The sequence below is a fragment of the Oncorhynchus masou genome, chromosome 24, assembly GCF_036934945.1.
Source record: "Oncorhynchus masou masou isolate Uvic2021 chromosome 24, UVic_Omas_1.1, whole genome shotgun sequence".
Classification (NCBI taxonomy): Eukaryota; Metazoa; Chordata; class Actinopteri; order Salmoniformes; family Salmonidae; genus Oncorhynchus; species Oncorhynchus masou.
This window is the reverse complement of record NC_088235.1, coordinates 117,266,686-117,281,906: the sequence shown is the minus strand read 5'-3', so window position 1 is coordinate 117,281,906 and position 15,221 is coordinate 117,266,686. Positions and strand designations below refer to the sequence as shown.

The following is a 15,221-nucleotide window of genomic DNA, read 5'->3' as shown; positions in this document are numbered from 1 at the left end:
GAGTCTCTGTGTTGTAGACTGAGGAACTGAGGGTGGAGTCTCTGTGTTGTAGACTGAGGAACTGAGGGTGGAGTCTCTGTTGTAGACAGGAACTGAGGGTGGTGTCTCTGTTGTAGATAGAAGAACTGAGCGTGGAGTCTCTGTGTTGTAGACAGAGGAACTGAGGGTGGAGTCTCTGTGTTGTAGACTGAGGAACTGAGGGTGGAGTCTCTGTGTTGTAGGTGCGGAGGACCTGAGGGTGGAGTCTCTGTTGTAGACAGAAGGACTGAGGGTGGAGTCTCTGTGTTGTAGACTGAGGGACTGAGGGTGGAGTCTCTGTGTTGTAGGTGCGGAGGGACTGAGGGTGGAGTCTCTGTGTTGTAGGTGCGGAGGGACTGAGGGTGGAGTCTCTGTGTTGTAGGTGCGGAGGGACTGAGGGTGGAGTCTCTGTGTTGTAGGTGCGGAGGGACTGAGGGTGGAGTCTCTGTGTTGTAGACTGAGGGACTGAGGGTGGAGTCTCTGTGTTGTAGACAGAGGGACTGAGGGTGGAGTCTCTGTGTTGTAGGTGCGGAGGGACTGAGGGTGGAGTCTCTGTGTTGTAGGTGCGGAGGGACTGAGGGTGGAGTCTCTGTGTTGTAGGTGCGGAGGGACTGAGGGTGGAGTCTCTGTGTTGTAGGTGCGGAGGGACTGAGGGTGGAGTCTCTGTGTTGTAGGTGCGGAGGGACTGAGGGTGGAGTCTCTGTGTTGTAGGTGCGGAGGGACTGAGGGTGGAGTCTCTGTGTTGTAGGTGCGGAGGGACTGAGGGTGGAGTCTCTGTGTTGTAGGTGCGGAGGGACTGAGGGTGGAGTCTCTGTGTTGTAGGTGCGGAGGGACTGAGGGTGGAGTCTCTGTGTTGTAGGTGCGGAGGGACTGAGGGTGGAGTCTCTGTGTTGTAGGTGCGGAGGGACTGAGGGTGGAGTCTCTGTGTTGTAGGTGCGGAGGGACTGAGGGTGGAGTCTCTGTGTTGTAGACTGAGGGTGGAGTCTCTGTGTTGTAGACTGAGGGTGGAGTCTCTGTGTTGTAGACTGAGGGACTGAGGGTGGAGTCTCTGTGTTGTAGGTGCGGAGGGACTGAGGGTGGAGTCTCTGTGTTGTAGACTGAGGGACTGAGGGTGGAGTCTCTGTGTTGTAGGTGCGGAGGGACTGAGGGTGGAGTTTGACCGGCAGTGTTCTGCAGAAAGACGTCATGACCCTCTCACCATCATGGATGGAGCCAATAGGATCATCTCAGTCCGATCAGGTGACCACGACACTCCCCGAGCCACACCCCCCAACACTTAATTCGATGTTCGAGGGGTTTTGTTTCCTGCCAGTTGTCTTCATGGTGTGTCCCTGCCCCCCTCAGGTCGTGAGTGGTCGGACTGGTCCAGTGAGTTGAGGATCCCAGCTGATGAGCTGAAGTGGAAGTTTACCAGCGATGGATCTGTCAACGGATGGGGTTGGCGCTTCACTGTCTACCCTATCATGCCTGCTGCTGGTATGACCCACACACACTGTCTACCCTATCATGCCTGCTGCTGGTATGACCCACACACTGTCTACCCTATCATGCCTGCTGCTGGTATGACCCACACACACTGTCTACCCTATCATGCCTGCTGCTGGTATGACCCACACACACTGTCTACCCTATCATGCCTGCTGCTGGTATGACCCACACACTGTCTACCCTATCATGCCTGCTGCTGGTATGACCCACACACACTGTCTACCCTATCATGCCTGCTGCTGGTATGACCCACACACACTGTCTACCCTATCATGCCTGCTGCTGGTATGACCCACACACTGTCTACCCTATCATGCCTGCTGCTGGTATGACCCACACACTGTCTACCCTATCATGCCTGCTGCTGGTATGACCCACACACTGTCTACCCTATCATGCCTGTTGCTGGTATGACCCACACACACTGTCTACCCTATCATGCCTGCTGCTGGTATGACCCACACACTGTCAACCCTATCATGCCTGCTGCTGGTATGACCCACATACTGTCTACCCTATCATGCCTGCTGCTGGTATGACCCACACACTGTCTACCCCATCATGCCTGCTGCTGGTATGACCCACACACACTGTCTACCCTATCATGCCTGCTGCTGGTATGACCCACACACACTGTCTACCCTATCATGCCTGCTGCTGGTATGACCCACACACTGTCTACCCTATCATGCCTGCTGCTGGTATGACCCACACACACTGTCTACCCTATCATGCCTGCTGCTGGTATGACCCACACACACTGTCTACCCTATCATGCCTGCTGCTGGTATGACCCACACACTGTCAACCCTATCATGCCTGCTGCTGGTATGACCCACATACTGTCTACCCTATCATGCCTGCTGCTGGTATGACCCACACACTGTCTACCCTATCATGCCTGCTGCTGGTATGACCCACACACACTGTCTACCCTATCATGCCTGCTGCTGGTATGACCCACACACACTGTCTACCCTATCATGCCTGCTGCTGGTATGACCCACACACTGTCTACCCTGTCATGCCTGCTGCTGGTATGACCCACACACACTGTCTACCCTATCATGCCTGCTGCTGGTATGACCCACACACTGTCTACCCCATCATGCCTGCTGCTGGTATGACCCACATACTGTCTACCCTATCATGCCTGCTGCTGGTATGACCCACACACACTGTCTACCCTATCATGCCTGCTGTTGGTATGACCCACACACACTGTCTACCCCATCATGCCTGCTGCTGGTATGACCCACACACACTGTCTACCCTATCATGCCTGCTGTTGGTATGACCCACACACACTGTCTACCCCATCATGCCTGCTGCTGGTATGACCCACACACACTGTCTACCCTATCATGCCTGCTGCTGGTATGACCCACACACTGCCTCCCCCCCACCACACTGCCTCCCCCCCACCACACTGCCTCCCACCACCACCACACTGCCTCCCCACCACCACACTGCCTCCCCACCACCACACACTGCCTCCCCCCCACCACACACTGCCTCCCCCCACCACACACTGCCTCCCCCCACCACACACTGCCTCCCCCCACCACACACTGCCTCCCCCCACCACACACTGCCTCCCCCCACCACACACTGCCTCCCCCCACCACACTGCCTCCCCCCCACCACACTGCCTCCCCCACCACACACTGCCTCCCCCCACCACACACTGCCTCCCCCCACCACACTGCCTCCCCCCACCACACTGCCTCCCCACCACACACACTGCCCCCCACCACACTGCCTCCCCACCACCACACTGCCCCCCACCACACTGCCTCCCCCCCACCACACTGCCTCCCCACCACCACACTGCCTCCCCACCACCATAGTCTGTAGTTATTTGTTCATATTCTGTATAACAGACTGTGTCTGTCCCCCAGGGCCCAAAGACCTCCTGTCTGACCGCTGCATCCTGTCCTGTCCCTCCATGGACCTGGTGACCTGCCTCCTGGACTTCAGGCTCAACTTGGCCTCCAACAGGCGTATCGTACCCCGCCTGGCTGCCTCCCTGGCTGCCTGCGCTCAGCTCAGTGCCCTGGGTACGAGGACCGCGTCAGTGTCATTTAGGACCTTCCTCAGCCTCATCTCTATGTCTCCAGCTTTTTCTGCGGCAGTACAGTCAAGCTGCGGCACTACAGTCTAGCTGCGGCACTACAGTCTAGCTGCGGCACTACAGTGTAGCTGCGGCACTACAGTCTAGCTGCGGGACTACAGTGTAGCTGCGGCACTACAGTCTAGCTGCGGCACTACAGTCTAGCTGCGGCACTACAGTGTAGCTGCGGCACTACAGTCTAGCTGCGGGACTACAGTCTGACTGCGGGACTACAGTCTAGCTGCGGCACTACAGTCTAGCTGCGGCACTACAGTCTAGCTGCGGCACTACAGTCTAGCTGCGGCACTACAGTCTAGCTGCGGCACTACAGTGTAGCTGCGGCACTACAGTCTAGCTGCGGCACTACAGTCTAGCTGCGGCACTACAGTGTAGCTGCGGCACTACAGTCTAGCTGCGGGACTACAGTCTAGCTGCGGGACTACAGTCTAGCTGCGGTACTACAGTCTAGCTGCGGCACTACAGTCTAGCTGCGGCACTACAGTCTGGCTGCGGGACTACAGTCTAGCTGCGGCACTACAGTCTAGCTGCGGCACTACAGTGTAGCTGCGGCACTACAGTGTAGCTGCGGCACTACAGTCTAGCTGCGGGACTACAGTGTGGCTGCGGCACTACAGTGTGGCTGCGGCACTACAGTGTGGCTGCGGCACTACAGTGTGGCTGCGGCACTACAGTGTGGCTGCGGCACTACAGTGTGGCTGCGGCACTACAGTGTGGCTGCGGCACTACAGTGTGGCTGCGGCACTACAGTGTGGCTGCGGCTCTACAGTGTGGCTGCGGCACTACAGTGTGGCTGCGGCACTACAGTGTGGCTGCGGCACTACAGTGTGGCTGCGGCACTACAGTGTGGCTGCGGCACTACAGTGTGGCTGCGGCACTACAGTGTGGCTGCGGCACTACAGTGTGGCTGCGGCACTACAGTGTGGCTGCGGCACTACAGTGTGGCTGCGGCACTACAGTGTGGCTGCGGCACTACAGTGTGGCTGCGGCACTACAGTCTGGCTGCGGCACTACAGTCTGGCTGCGGGACTACAGTCTGGCTGCGGCACTACAGTGTAGCTGCGGCACTACAGTCTAGCTGCGGCATTACAGTCTAGCTGCGGCACTACAGTGTAGCTGCGGCACTACAGTGTAGCTGCGGCACTACAGTGTAGCTGCGGCACTACAGTGTAGCTGCGGCACTACAGTGTAGCTGCGGCACTACAGTCTAGCTGCGGCACTACAGTCTGGCTGCGGCATTACAGTCTGGCTGCGGGACTACAGTCTGGCTGCGGGACTACAGTCTGGCTGCGGCACTACAGTCTAGCTGCGGCACTACAGTGTAGCTGCGGGACTACAGTGTAGCTGCGGCACTACAGTGTAGCTGCGGCACTACAGTGTAGCTGCGGCACTACAGTGTAGCTGCGGCACTACAGTGTAGCTGCGGCACTACAGTGTAGCTGCGGCACTACAGTCTAGCTGCTTCTCAGTGTTGTTAGGGGGAAGCAGCGGCACTACAGTCTAGCTGCGGCAGTACAGTGTAGCTGCGGCAGTACAGTCTAGCTGCTTCTCAGTGTTGTTAGGGGGAAGCTGCGGCAGTACAGTCTAGCTGCTTCTCAGTGTTGTTAGGGGGAAGCTGCGACAGTACAATCTAGCTGCGGCACTACAGTCTAGCTGCGGCACTACAGTCTAGCTGCGGCAGTACAGTCTAGCTGCTTCTCAGTGTTGTTAGGGGGAAGCTGTTGCAGTACGGTTGAGGAATTGCTATTAAGAATTGTTCATAGACTCTGATACATGTTTCATAGAAATGTCTGGATCCTTGGGTTCTCACCTCTCTCATTGTATGGTTCTGACCCGGTCTCCTCTCTCTCATTGTATGGTTCTGACCCGGTCTCCTCTCTCTCATTGTATAGTTCTGACCCGGTCTCCTCTCTGTCGTTGTGTAGTTCTGACCCGGTCTCCTCTCTGTCGTTGTGTAGTTCTGACCCGGTCTCCTCTCTGTCGTTGTGTAGTTCTGACCCGGTCTCCTCTCTGTCGTTGTAAAGTGCTATGTATAATTTGTCTTGTAGCAGCAGGACATCGTATGTGGGCTCTGCAGAGGCTCCGTAAGCTGCTGACCACAGAGTACGGCCAGTCCATCAACATCACCAGGTTGCTTGGGGACAGTGAAGGAGAGTCTCGCTCCATGAGTTTTACAGGCAGTGCGCTGGCCGCCCTGGTGAAGGGTCTTCCCGAGGCTCTCCAGAGGCAGTATGAATACGAGGACCCCATCGTCAGGGGAGGAAAGCAGCTGCTGCACAGCCCCTTCTTCAAGGTAGGCTAACAGAACCTGTACCTATGGTCTCCCAGTGACAGCCGAGGGGAAGGTGTAATGAATGTGTGCCATTTATAGATTTAGTTTGTCTTTGCGATTTCAATATAATTTTGAATCAGTCTGTTTGTTTGTTTTTAGGTGCTGGTGGCTCTAGCCTGCGACCTGGAGTTGGACACCCTACCCTGCTGTGCTGAGACCCATAAGTGGGCGTGGTTCCGCCGGTACTGTACTGCATCCAGAGTGGCTGTCGCTCTTGACAAGAGGACTCCTCAGCCACGCCCCTTCCTGGATGAGGTGGGTTGGGCAAGACAGGCCATCATTGCAACTGTTAATATACTTTTGTATATATATTGTATGTGAACACCCTTTCAAATTAGTGGATTCGGCTATATCAGCCACACCCGTTGCTGACAGGTGTATTTAAATCAAAAACACAGCCATGCGATCTCCATAGACAAACATTGCCTGTAGGATGGCCTTACTCAGCTCAGTGACTTTCAACGTGGCATCGTCATAGGATGCCACCTTTCCAACAAGTCAGTTAATCAAATTTCTGTCCTGCTAGAGCTGCCCAGGTCAACTGTAAGTGCTGTTAATGTGAAGTAGAAATGTCTAGGAGCAACAACGGCTCAGCCACAAAGTGGTAGACCACAGAAGCTCACAGAACTGGACCGGCGAGTCCTGAAGCGCGTAGAGCGGAATAATAGTCTGTCCTCGGTTGGGCTGAACCCATTTAGAACCTTTAATAATAGTCTGTCCTCGGTTGGGCTGAACCCATTTAGAACCTTTAATAATAGTCTGTCCTCGGTTGGGCTGAACCCATTTAGAACCTTTAATAATAGTCTGTCCTCGGTTGGGCTGAACCCATTTAGAACCTTTAATAATAGTCTGTCCTCGGTTGGGCTGAACCCATTTAGAACCTTTAATAATAGTCTGTCCTCGGTTGGGCTGAACCCATTTAGAACCTTTAACAATAGTCTGTCCTCGGTTGGGCTGAACCCATTTAGAACCTTTAATAATAGTCTGTCCTCGGTTGGGCTGAACCCATTTAGAACCTTTAATAATAGTCTGTCCTCGGTTGGGCTGAACCCATTTAGAACCTTTAATAATAGTCTGTCCTCGGTTGGGCTGAACCCATTTAGAACCTTTAATAATAGTCTGTCCTCGGTTGGGCTGAACCCATTTAGAACCTCTAATAATAGTCTGTCCTCGGTTGGGCTGAACCCATTTAGAATCTTTAATAATAGTCTGTCCTCGGTTGTGCTGAACCCATTTAGAACCTTTAACAATAGTCTGTCCTCGGTTGGGCTGAACCCATTTAGAACCTTTAATAATAGTCTGTCCTCGGTTGGGCTGAACCCATTTAGAACCTTTAATAATAGTCTGTCCTCGGTTGGGCTGAACCCATTTAGAACCTTTAATAATAGTCTGTCCTCGGTTGGGCTGAACCCATTTAGAACCTTTAATAATAGTCTGTCCTCGGTTGCAACACGACCGAGTTCCAAACTGCCTCTGGAAGCAACGTCAGAACAAGAACCTTTCGTCGGGAGCTTCATGAAATGGGTTTCCATGGCCTAGCAGACGCACACAAGCCTAAGATCACCATGCGCAATGCCAAGCGTCGGCTGGAGTGGTGATAAGCTCGCTGCCATTGGACTCTGGAGCAGTGGAAACGCATTCTATGGAGTCATGAATCACGCCTCACCATCTGGCAGTCTGACGGACTAATCTGGGTTTGGGGGATTCCAGGAGAACGCTACCTGTCCCAATGCATAGTGCCAACTGTAAAGTTTGGTGGAGGAGGAATAATGGTCTGGGGCTGTTTTTCATGGTTCGGGCCCCTTAGTTCCAGTGAAGGGAAATCTTAACACTACAGTATACAATGACATTCTAGATGTGCTTCCAACTTTGTGACAACAGTTTGGGGAAGGCCCGTTCCTGTTTCAGCATGACAATGCCCCCCTTTCGGGCGGCAGGCAGCCTAGTGGTTAGAGCGTTGGACTAGTAACAGAAAGGTTGCAAGTTCAAATCCCCGAGCTGTCAAGGTACAAATCCGTCGTTCTGCCCCTGAACAGGCAGTTAACCCACTGTTCCTAGGCCATCATTGAAAATAAGAATGTGTTCTTAACTGACTTGCCTGGTTAAATAAAGGTTAAATAAAAAATAAAATGTTTCACAAGGTAAGGTCCATACAGAAATGGCTTGACTAGCCTGCACAGAGTCCTGACCTCAACCCCATCAAACACCTTTTGGGGTGAATTGGAACGCTGACTGTGAACCAGGCCTAATCACCCCCAACATCAGTGCCCGACCTCACTAATGCTCTTGTGGCTGAATGGAAGCAAGTCACCGCAGCAATGTTCCTACATCTAGTGGAAAGCCTTCCCAGAAGAGTGGAGGCTGTTATAGCAGCAATGTTCCAACATCTAGTGGAAAGCCTTCCCAGGAGAGTGGAGGCTGTTATAGCAGCAATGTTCCAACATCTAGTGGAAAGCCTTCCCAGAAGAGTGGAGGCTGTTATAGCAGCAATGTTCCAACATCTAGTGGAAAGCCTTCCCAGAAGAGTGGAGGCTGTTATGGCAGCAATGTTCCAACATCTAGTGGAAAGCCTTCCCAGAAGAGTGGAGGCTGTTATAGCAGCAATGTTCCTACATCTAGTGGAAAGCCTTCCCAGAAGAGTGGAGGCTGTTATAGCAGCAATGTTCCAACATCTAGTGGAAAGCCTTCCCAGAAGAGTGGAGGCTGTTATGGCAGCAATGTTCCAACATCTAGTGGAAAGCCTTCCCAGGAGAGTGGAGGCTGTTATAGCAGCAATGTTCCAACATCTAGTGGAAAGCCTTCCCAGAAGAGTGGAGGCTGTTATAGCAGCAATGTTCCAACATCTAGTGGAAAGCCTTCCCAGAAGAGTGGAGGCTGTTATAGCAGCAAAGGGGGGGACCAACTCCATATTAATGCCATGATTTTGGAATGAGGTGTTGACGAACTGGTGTCCACGTAGTGTATCATCACCCTTTTATCCAACTAGTCAATAGATGGCAATCAGTTTTCCTTTCTTTCAAATGAACTCAATGGAAATAAGTTGTACAACTTTTTGGTGTTAACTTATCTCTAACCACTCTGATCTGGACATTATCTCTAACCACTCTGATCTGGACATTATCTCTAACCACTCTGATCTGGACATTATCTCTAACCACTCTGATCTGGACATTATCTCTAACCACTCTGATCTGGACATTATCTCTAACCGCTCTGCCCCTCTGATCTGGCCATTATCTCTAACCGCTCTGATCTGGACATCATCTCTAACCACTCTGATCTGGACATTATCTCTAACCGCTCTGCCCCTCTGATCTGGACATTATCTCTAACCACTCTGATCTGGACATTATCTCTAACCGCTCTGCCCCTCTGATCTGGACATTATCTCTAACCCCTCTGATCTGGACATTATCTCTAACCACTCTGCCCCTCTGATCTGGACATTATCTCTAACCGCTCTGCCCCTCTGATTTGGACATTATCTCTAACCGCTCTGCCCCTCTGATCTGGACATTATCTCTAACCGCTCTGCCCCTCTGATCTGGACATTATTTCTAATCACTCTGTCCCTCTGATCTGGACATTATCTCTAACCACTCTGCCCCTCTGATCTGGACATTATCTCTAATTGCTCTGATCTGGACATTATCTCCAATCGCTCTGATCTGGACATTATCTCTAATCGCTCTGATCTGGACATTATCTCTAATCGCTCTGATCTGGACATTATCTCTAACCGCTCTGATCTGGACATTATCTCTAACCGCTCTGATCTGGACATTATCTCTAACCGCTCTGATCTGGACATTATCTCTAACCGCTCTGATCTGGACATTATCTCTAACCGCTCTGATCTGGACATTATCTCTAACCGCTCTGATCTGGACATTATCTCTAACCGCTCTGATCTGGACATTATCTCTAACCGCTCTGATCTGGACATTATCTCTAACCGCTCTGCCCCCCTGATCTGGACATTATCTCTAACCGCTCTGCCCCCCTGATCTGGACATTATCTCTAACCACTCTGCCCCTCTGAACTGGACATTATCTCTAACCGCTCTGCCCCTCTGATCTGGACATTATCTCTAACCGCTCTGCCCCCCTGATCTGGACATTATCTCTAACCGCTCTGCCCCCCTGATCTGGACATTATCTCTAACCGCTCTGCCCCTCTGATCTGGACATTATCTCTAACCGCTCTGCCCCTCTGATCTGGACATTATCTCTAACCACTCTGCCCCTCTGATCTGGTCATTATCTCAAACCGCTCTGCCCCTCTGTAGGTGACGAAGAAGATCCGTGAGTTGATGGCTGACTGTGAGGTGATGAACGTCCTCCACGAGAGCCATGACCTGTTTAAGAGAGAGCAGGACGAGCAGCTTGTCCAATGGATGAACAGGAGACCTGACGACTGGACGCTGTCTGCAGGAGGCTCCGGGACCATCTACGGCTGGGGTCACAACCACCGGGGTCAGCTAGGGGGCATTGAGGGGGCAAAGGTCAAGGTCCCCACCCCCACAGAGGCCCTGGCGACTCTGAGACCTGTTCAGCTGATAGGAGGGGAGCAAACCCTGTTCGCTGTCACTGCTGATGGAAAGGTAAAGACCAGTAGAGACCAGTGAAGGTTATTTCAGCTGATAGGAGGAGCAAACCCTGTTCGCTGTCACGGACCAAAAGGTAAAGACCGGTTGGGGCCTGGTGGGGGCCTGGTGTAGGCCTGGTGGGGGCCTGGTGTAGGCCTGGTGTGGGCCTGGTGTAGGCCTGGTGGGGGCCTGGTGTAGGCCTGGTGGGGTCCTGGTGGGGGCCTGGTGTGGGCCTGGTGGGGTCCTGGTGTAGGCCTAGTGGGGTCCTGGTGTAGGCCTAGTGGGGTCCTGGTGGGGGCCTGGTGTGGGCCTGGTGGGGGCCTGGTGGGGTCCTGGTGTAGGCCTAGTGGGGTCCTGGTGGGGGCCTGGTGTGGGCCTGGTGGGGGCCTGGTGGGGTCCTGGTGTAGGCCTAGTGGGGTCCTGGTGTAGGCCTAGTGGGGTCCTGGTGTAGGCCTAGTGGGGTCCTGGTGTAGGCCTAGTGGGGTCCTGGTGTAGGCCTAGTGGGGTCCTGGTGGGTTAGTGGTAGAGTCCTGGTGGGTTACTGGTAGAGTCCTGGTGGGTTATTGGTAGAGTCCTGGTGGGTTACTGGTAGAGTCCTGGTGGGTTACTGGTAGAGTCCTGGTGGGTTACTGGTAGAGTCCTGGTGGGTTACTGGTAGAGTCCTGGTGGGTTACTGGTAGAGTCCTGGTGGGTTACTGGTAGAGTCCTGGTGGGTTACTGGTAGAGTCCTGGTGGGTTACTGGTAGAGTCCTGGTAGGGTCCTAGTGGGGTACTGGTGGGTTACTGGTGGGTTACTGGTAGAGTCCTGGTGGGGTCCTGGTCTAGGCCTGGTAGAGGCCTGGTGGGGTCCTGGTAGAGTCCTGGTGGGGTCCTAGTGGGGTACTGGTGGGTTACTGGTGGGTTACTGGTAGAGTCCTGGTGGGTTACTGGTAGAGTCCTGGTAGAGTCCTGGTGGGGTCCTGGTAGGCTACGGTATGTGACTGTTGTCTGTCTTCCTCCAGTTGTATGCTACAGGGTACGGTGCGGGGGGCCGGCTGGGTATTGGAGGAACAGAGTCTGTGTCCACCCCCACTCTGCTGGAGTCCATCCAGCATGTGTTCATCAGGAAGGTGGCGGTGAACAGCGGAGGGAAACACTGTCTCGCCCTGTCCTCTGAGGGAGAGGTCTACTCTTGGGGAGAGGCTGAGGACGGAAAACTGGGACACGGCAACAGGAGGTAAGGATGGGCAGAACGTATATACACTATACTATATACACTATACTATATACACTATACTATATACACTATACTATACACACTATACTATATACACACTGTACTATATACACACTGTACTATATACACACTGTACTATATACACACTATACTATATACACACTATACTATACACACTATACTATATACACACTATACTATACTCACTATACTATATACACTATATAATATACACTATACTATATACACTATACTATATACACTATACTATACACACTATACTATACACACTATACTATATACACTATACTATATACACTATACACACTATACTATACACACTATACTATACACACTATACTATATACACTATACTATATACACTATACACACTATACTATACACACTATACTATATACACTATATAATATACACTATACTATACACACTATACTATATACACACTATACACACTATACTATATACACACTATACACACTACACTATATACACACTATACTATATACACACTATACTATATACACTATACTATATACACTATACTATATACACACTATACACACTATACTATATACACACTATACTATACTATATACACTATACTATATACACTATACTATATACACTATACTATATACTCACTATACACACTATACTATATACACACTATACTATACTATATACACTATACTATATACACTATACTATATACTCACTATACACACTATACTATATACACACTATACTATATACACTATACTATATACACTATACTATATACACTATACTATATACACTATACTATATACTCACTATACACACTATAATATATACACACTATACTATACTATATACACTATACTATACACACTATACTATATACACACTATATTATATACACTATACTATACTCACTATACTATATACACTACTATATACACGATACTATATACACTATACTATATACACTATACTATACACACTATACTATATACACTATACTATATACACTATACACACTATACTATACACACTATACTATATTCACTATACTATATACACTATACTATATACACTATACACACTATACTATACACACTATACTATATACACGATACTATATGCACTATACTATACACACTATACTATATACACGATACTATATTCACTATACTATATACACTATACCATATACACTATACTATATTCACTATACTATACACACTATACTATACACACTATACTATATACACTATACTATATACACTATACTATACACACTATACTATATACACTATACTATATACACGATACTATATTCACTATACTATATACACTATACTATATACACTATACTATATACACACTATACACACTATACTATATACACTATACACACTATACTATATACACGATACTATATTCACTATACTATATACACTAGACTCTATACACACTATACTATATACACACTATACAGACTATACTATATACATACTATATACTACTATATACACACTATATACACTATACTATATACACACTACTATATACACTATACTATATACACTATACTATATACACTATACTATGCACACTATACTATACACACTATACTATATACACTATACACACTATACTATATACACACTATACACACTATATACACTATACTATATACACACTTACACACTGTACTATATACACACAATATACACTATGCTATATACACACTATACTATATACACACTATACACACTATACTATATACACACTATACTATACACTATACTATATACACTATACTATATACACACTATACACACTATACTATATACACTATACTGTATACACACTATACTATATACTATATACTATACTATATACTATACTATTATATACCCACTATACTATATACATTATACTATATACACTATACACACTATACTATATACACACTATACTATATACACACTATACTATATACACTACTATATACACACTATACTATATACACTATACTATATACACACTATACACTATACTATATACACTCTATACTATATACACACTATACTATATATATATATACTATACACACTATACTATATACACACTATACTATATACACACTATACACACTATACTATATACACACTATACTATATACACTATACTATATACACACTATACACTATACTATATACACTCTATACTATATACACACTATACTATATATATATACTATATACACACTATACACACTATACTATACACACTATACTATATACACACTATACTATATACACACTATACACACTATACTATATACACTATACTATATACACACTATACTATATACACTATACATACTATACTATACACACTATACTATATACATTATACTATATACACTATACACTCTATACTATATACACACTATACTATATATATACTATATATACACTATACTATATATACACTATTCCATATACAATATACTATATATACACTACTATATATACACTATACTATATATATACTATATATATATATATATATACACAATATACTATATATACATTATACTTTATACACTATACTACATACACTGTACTATATACAATATACACACTATACTACATACACTATACATATACAATATAAACACTACTATGCACACTATATACACTATACTATATACACTATACTATGTGCACTATACACACTATACTATAAATGCACTATACTATATGCACATTATATACAATATACACACTTTACTATATACACTATACTATGTACACTATACACACTGTACTATATACACTATGCTATATACCTACTATACACACTATACTATACTATACACAGTATACTATATACACTATACTATATACACACTATACACTATACTATATACACACTATACACACTATACCATATGCACACTATACTATATACACTATACCATATACACACTATACTATATACACACTATACTATATACACACTGTACTATATACACTATACACACTACTATATACACAATACTATATTCACTATACTATATACACTATATACATTATACTATATACACTATACACTCTATACTATATACACACTATACTATATATATACTATATATACACTATACTATATATACACTATACCATATACAATATACTATATATACACTACTATATATACACTATACTATATAACACTATACTATATATATATATATATATATATATATACTATATATACACTACACTACATACACACTATACTATATGCACTATACACAATATACTATACACACTGTACTATATACAATATACACACTATACTACATACACTATATATATACAATATAAACACTATATATATACAATATACATACTATACTATATACACTATACT

At 47.0% G+C, this 15,221-nt stretch overlaps 1 protein-coding gene across 1 annotated transcript in view; it reads left to right on the top strand.

The window, feature by feature from the left end:
* herc2 (HECT and RLD domain containing E3 ubiquitin protein ligase 2) overlaps positions 1–15,221 on the top strand; it is a 284,448-nt gene that overhangs the window by 211,810 nt on the left and 57,417 nt on the right. Inside the window, exons 70-76 of the mRNA XM_064936237.1 lie at positions 1,150–1,257; positions 1,363–1,494; positions 3,408–3,566; positions 5,686–5,930; positions 6,069–6,224; positions 10,259–10,573; positions 11,560–11,774. Coding sequence (XP_064792309.1) covers positions 1,150–1,257; positions 1,363–1,494; positions 3,408–3,566; positions 5,686–5,930; positions 6,069–6,224; positions 10,259–10,573; positions 11,560–11,774 — 1,330 coding nt within the window. The remainder of the gene's footprint in view (positions 1–1,149; positions 1,258–1,362; positions 1,495–3,407; positions 3,567–5,685; positions 5,931–6,068; positions 6,225–10,258; positions 10,574–11,559; positions 11,775–15,221) is intronic.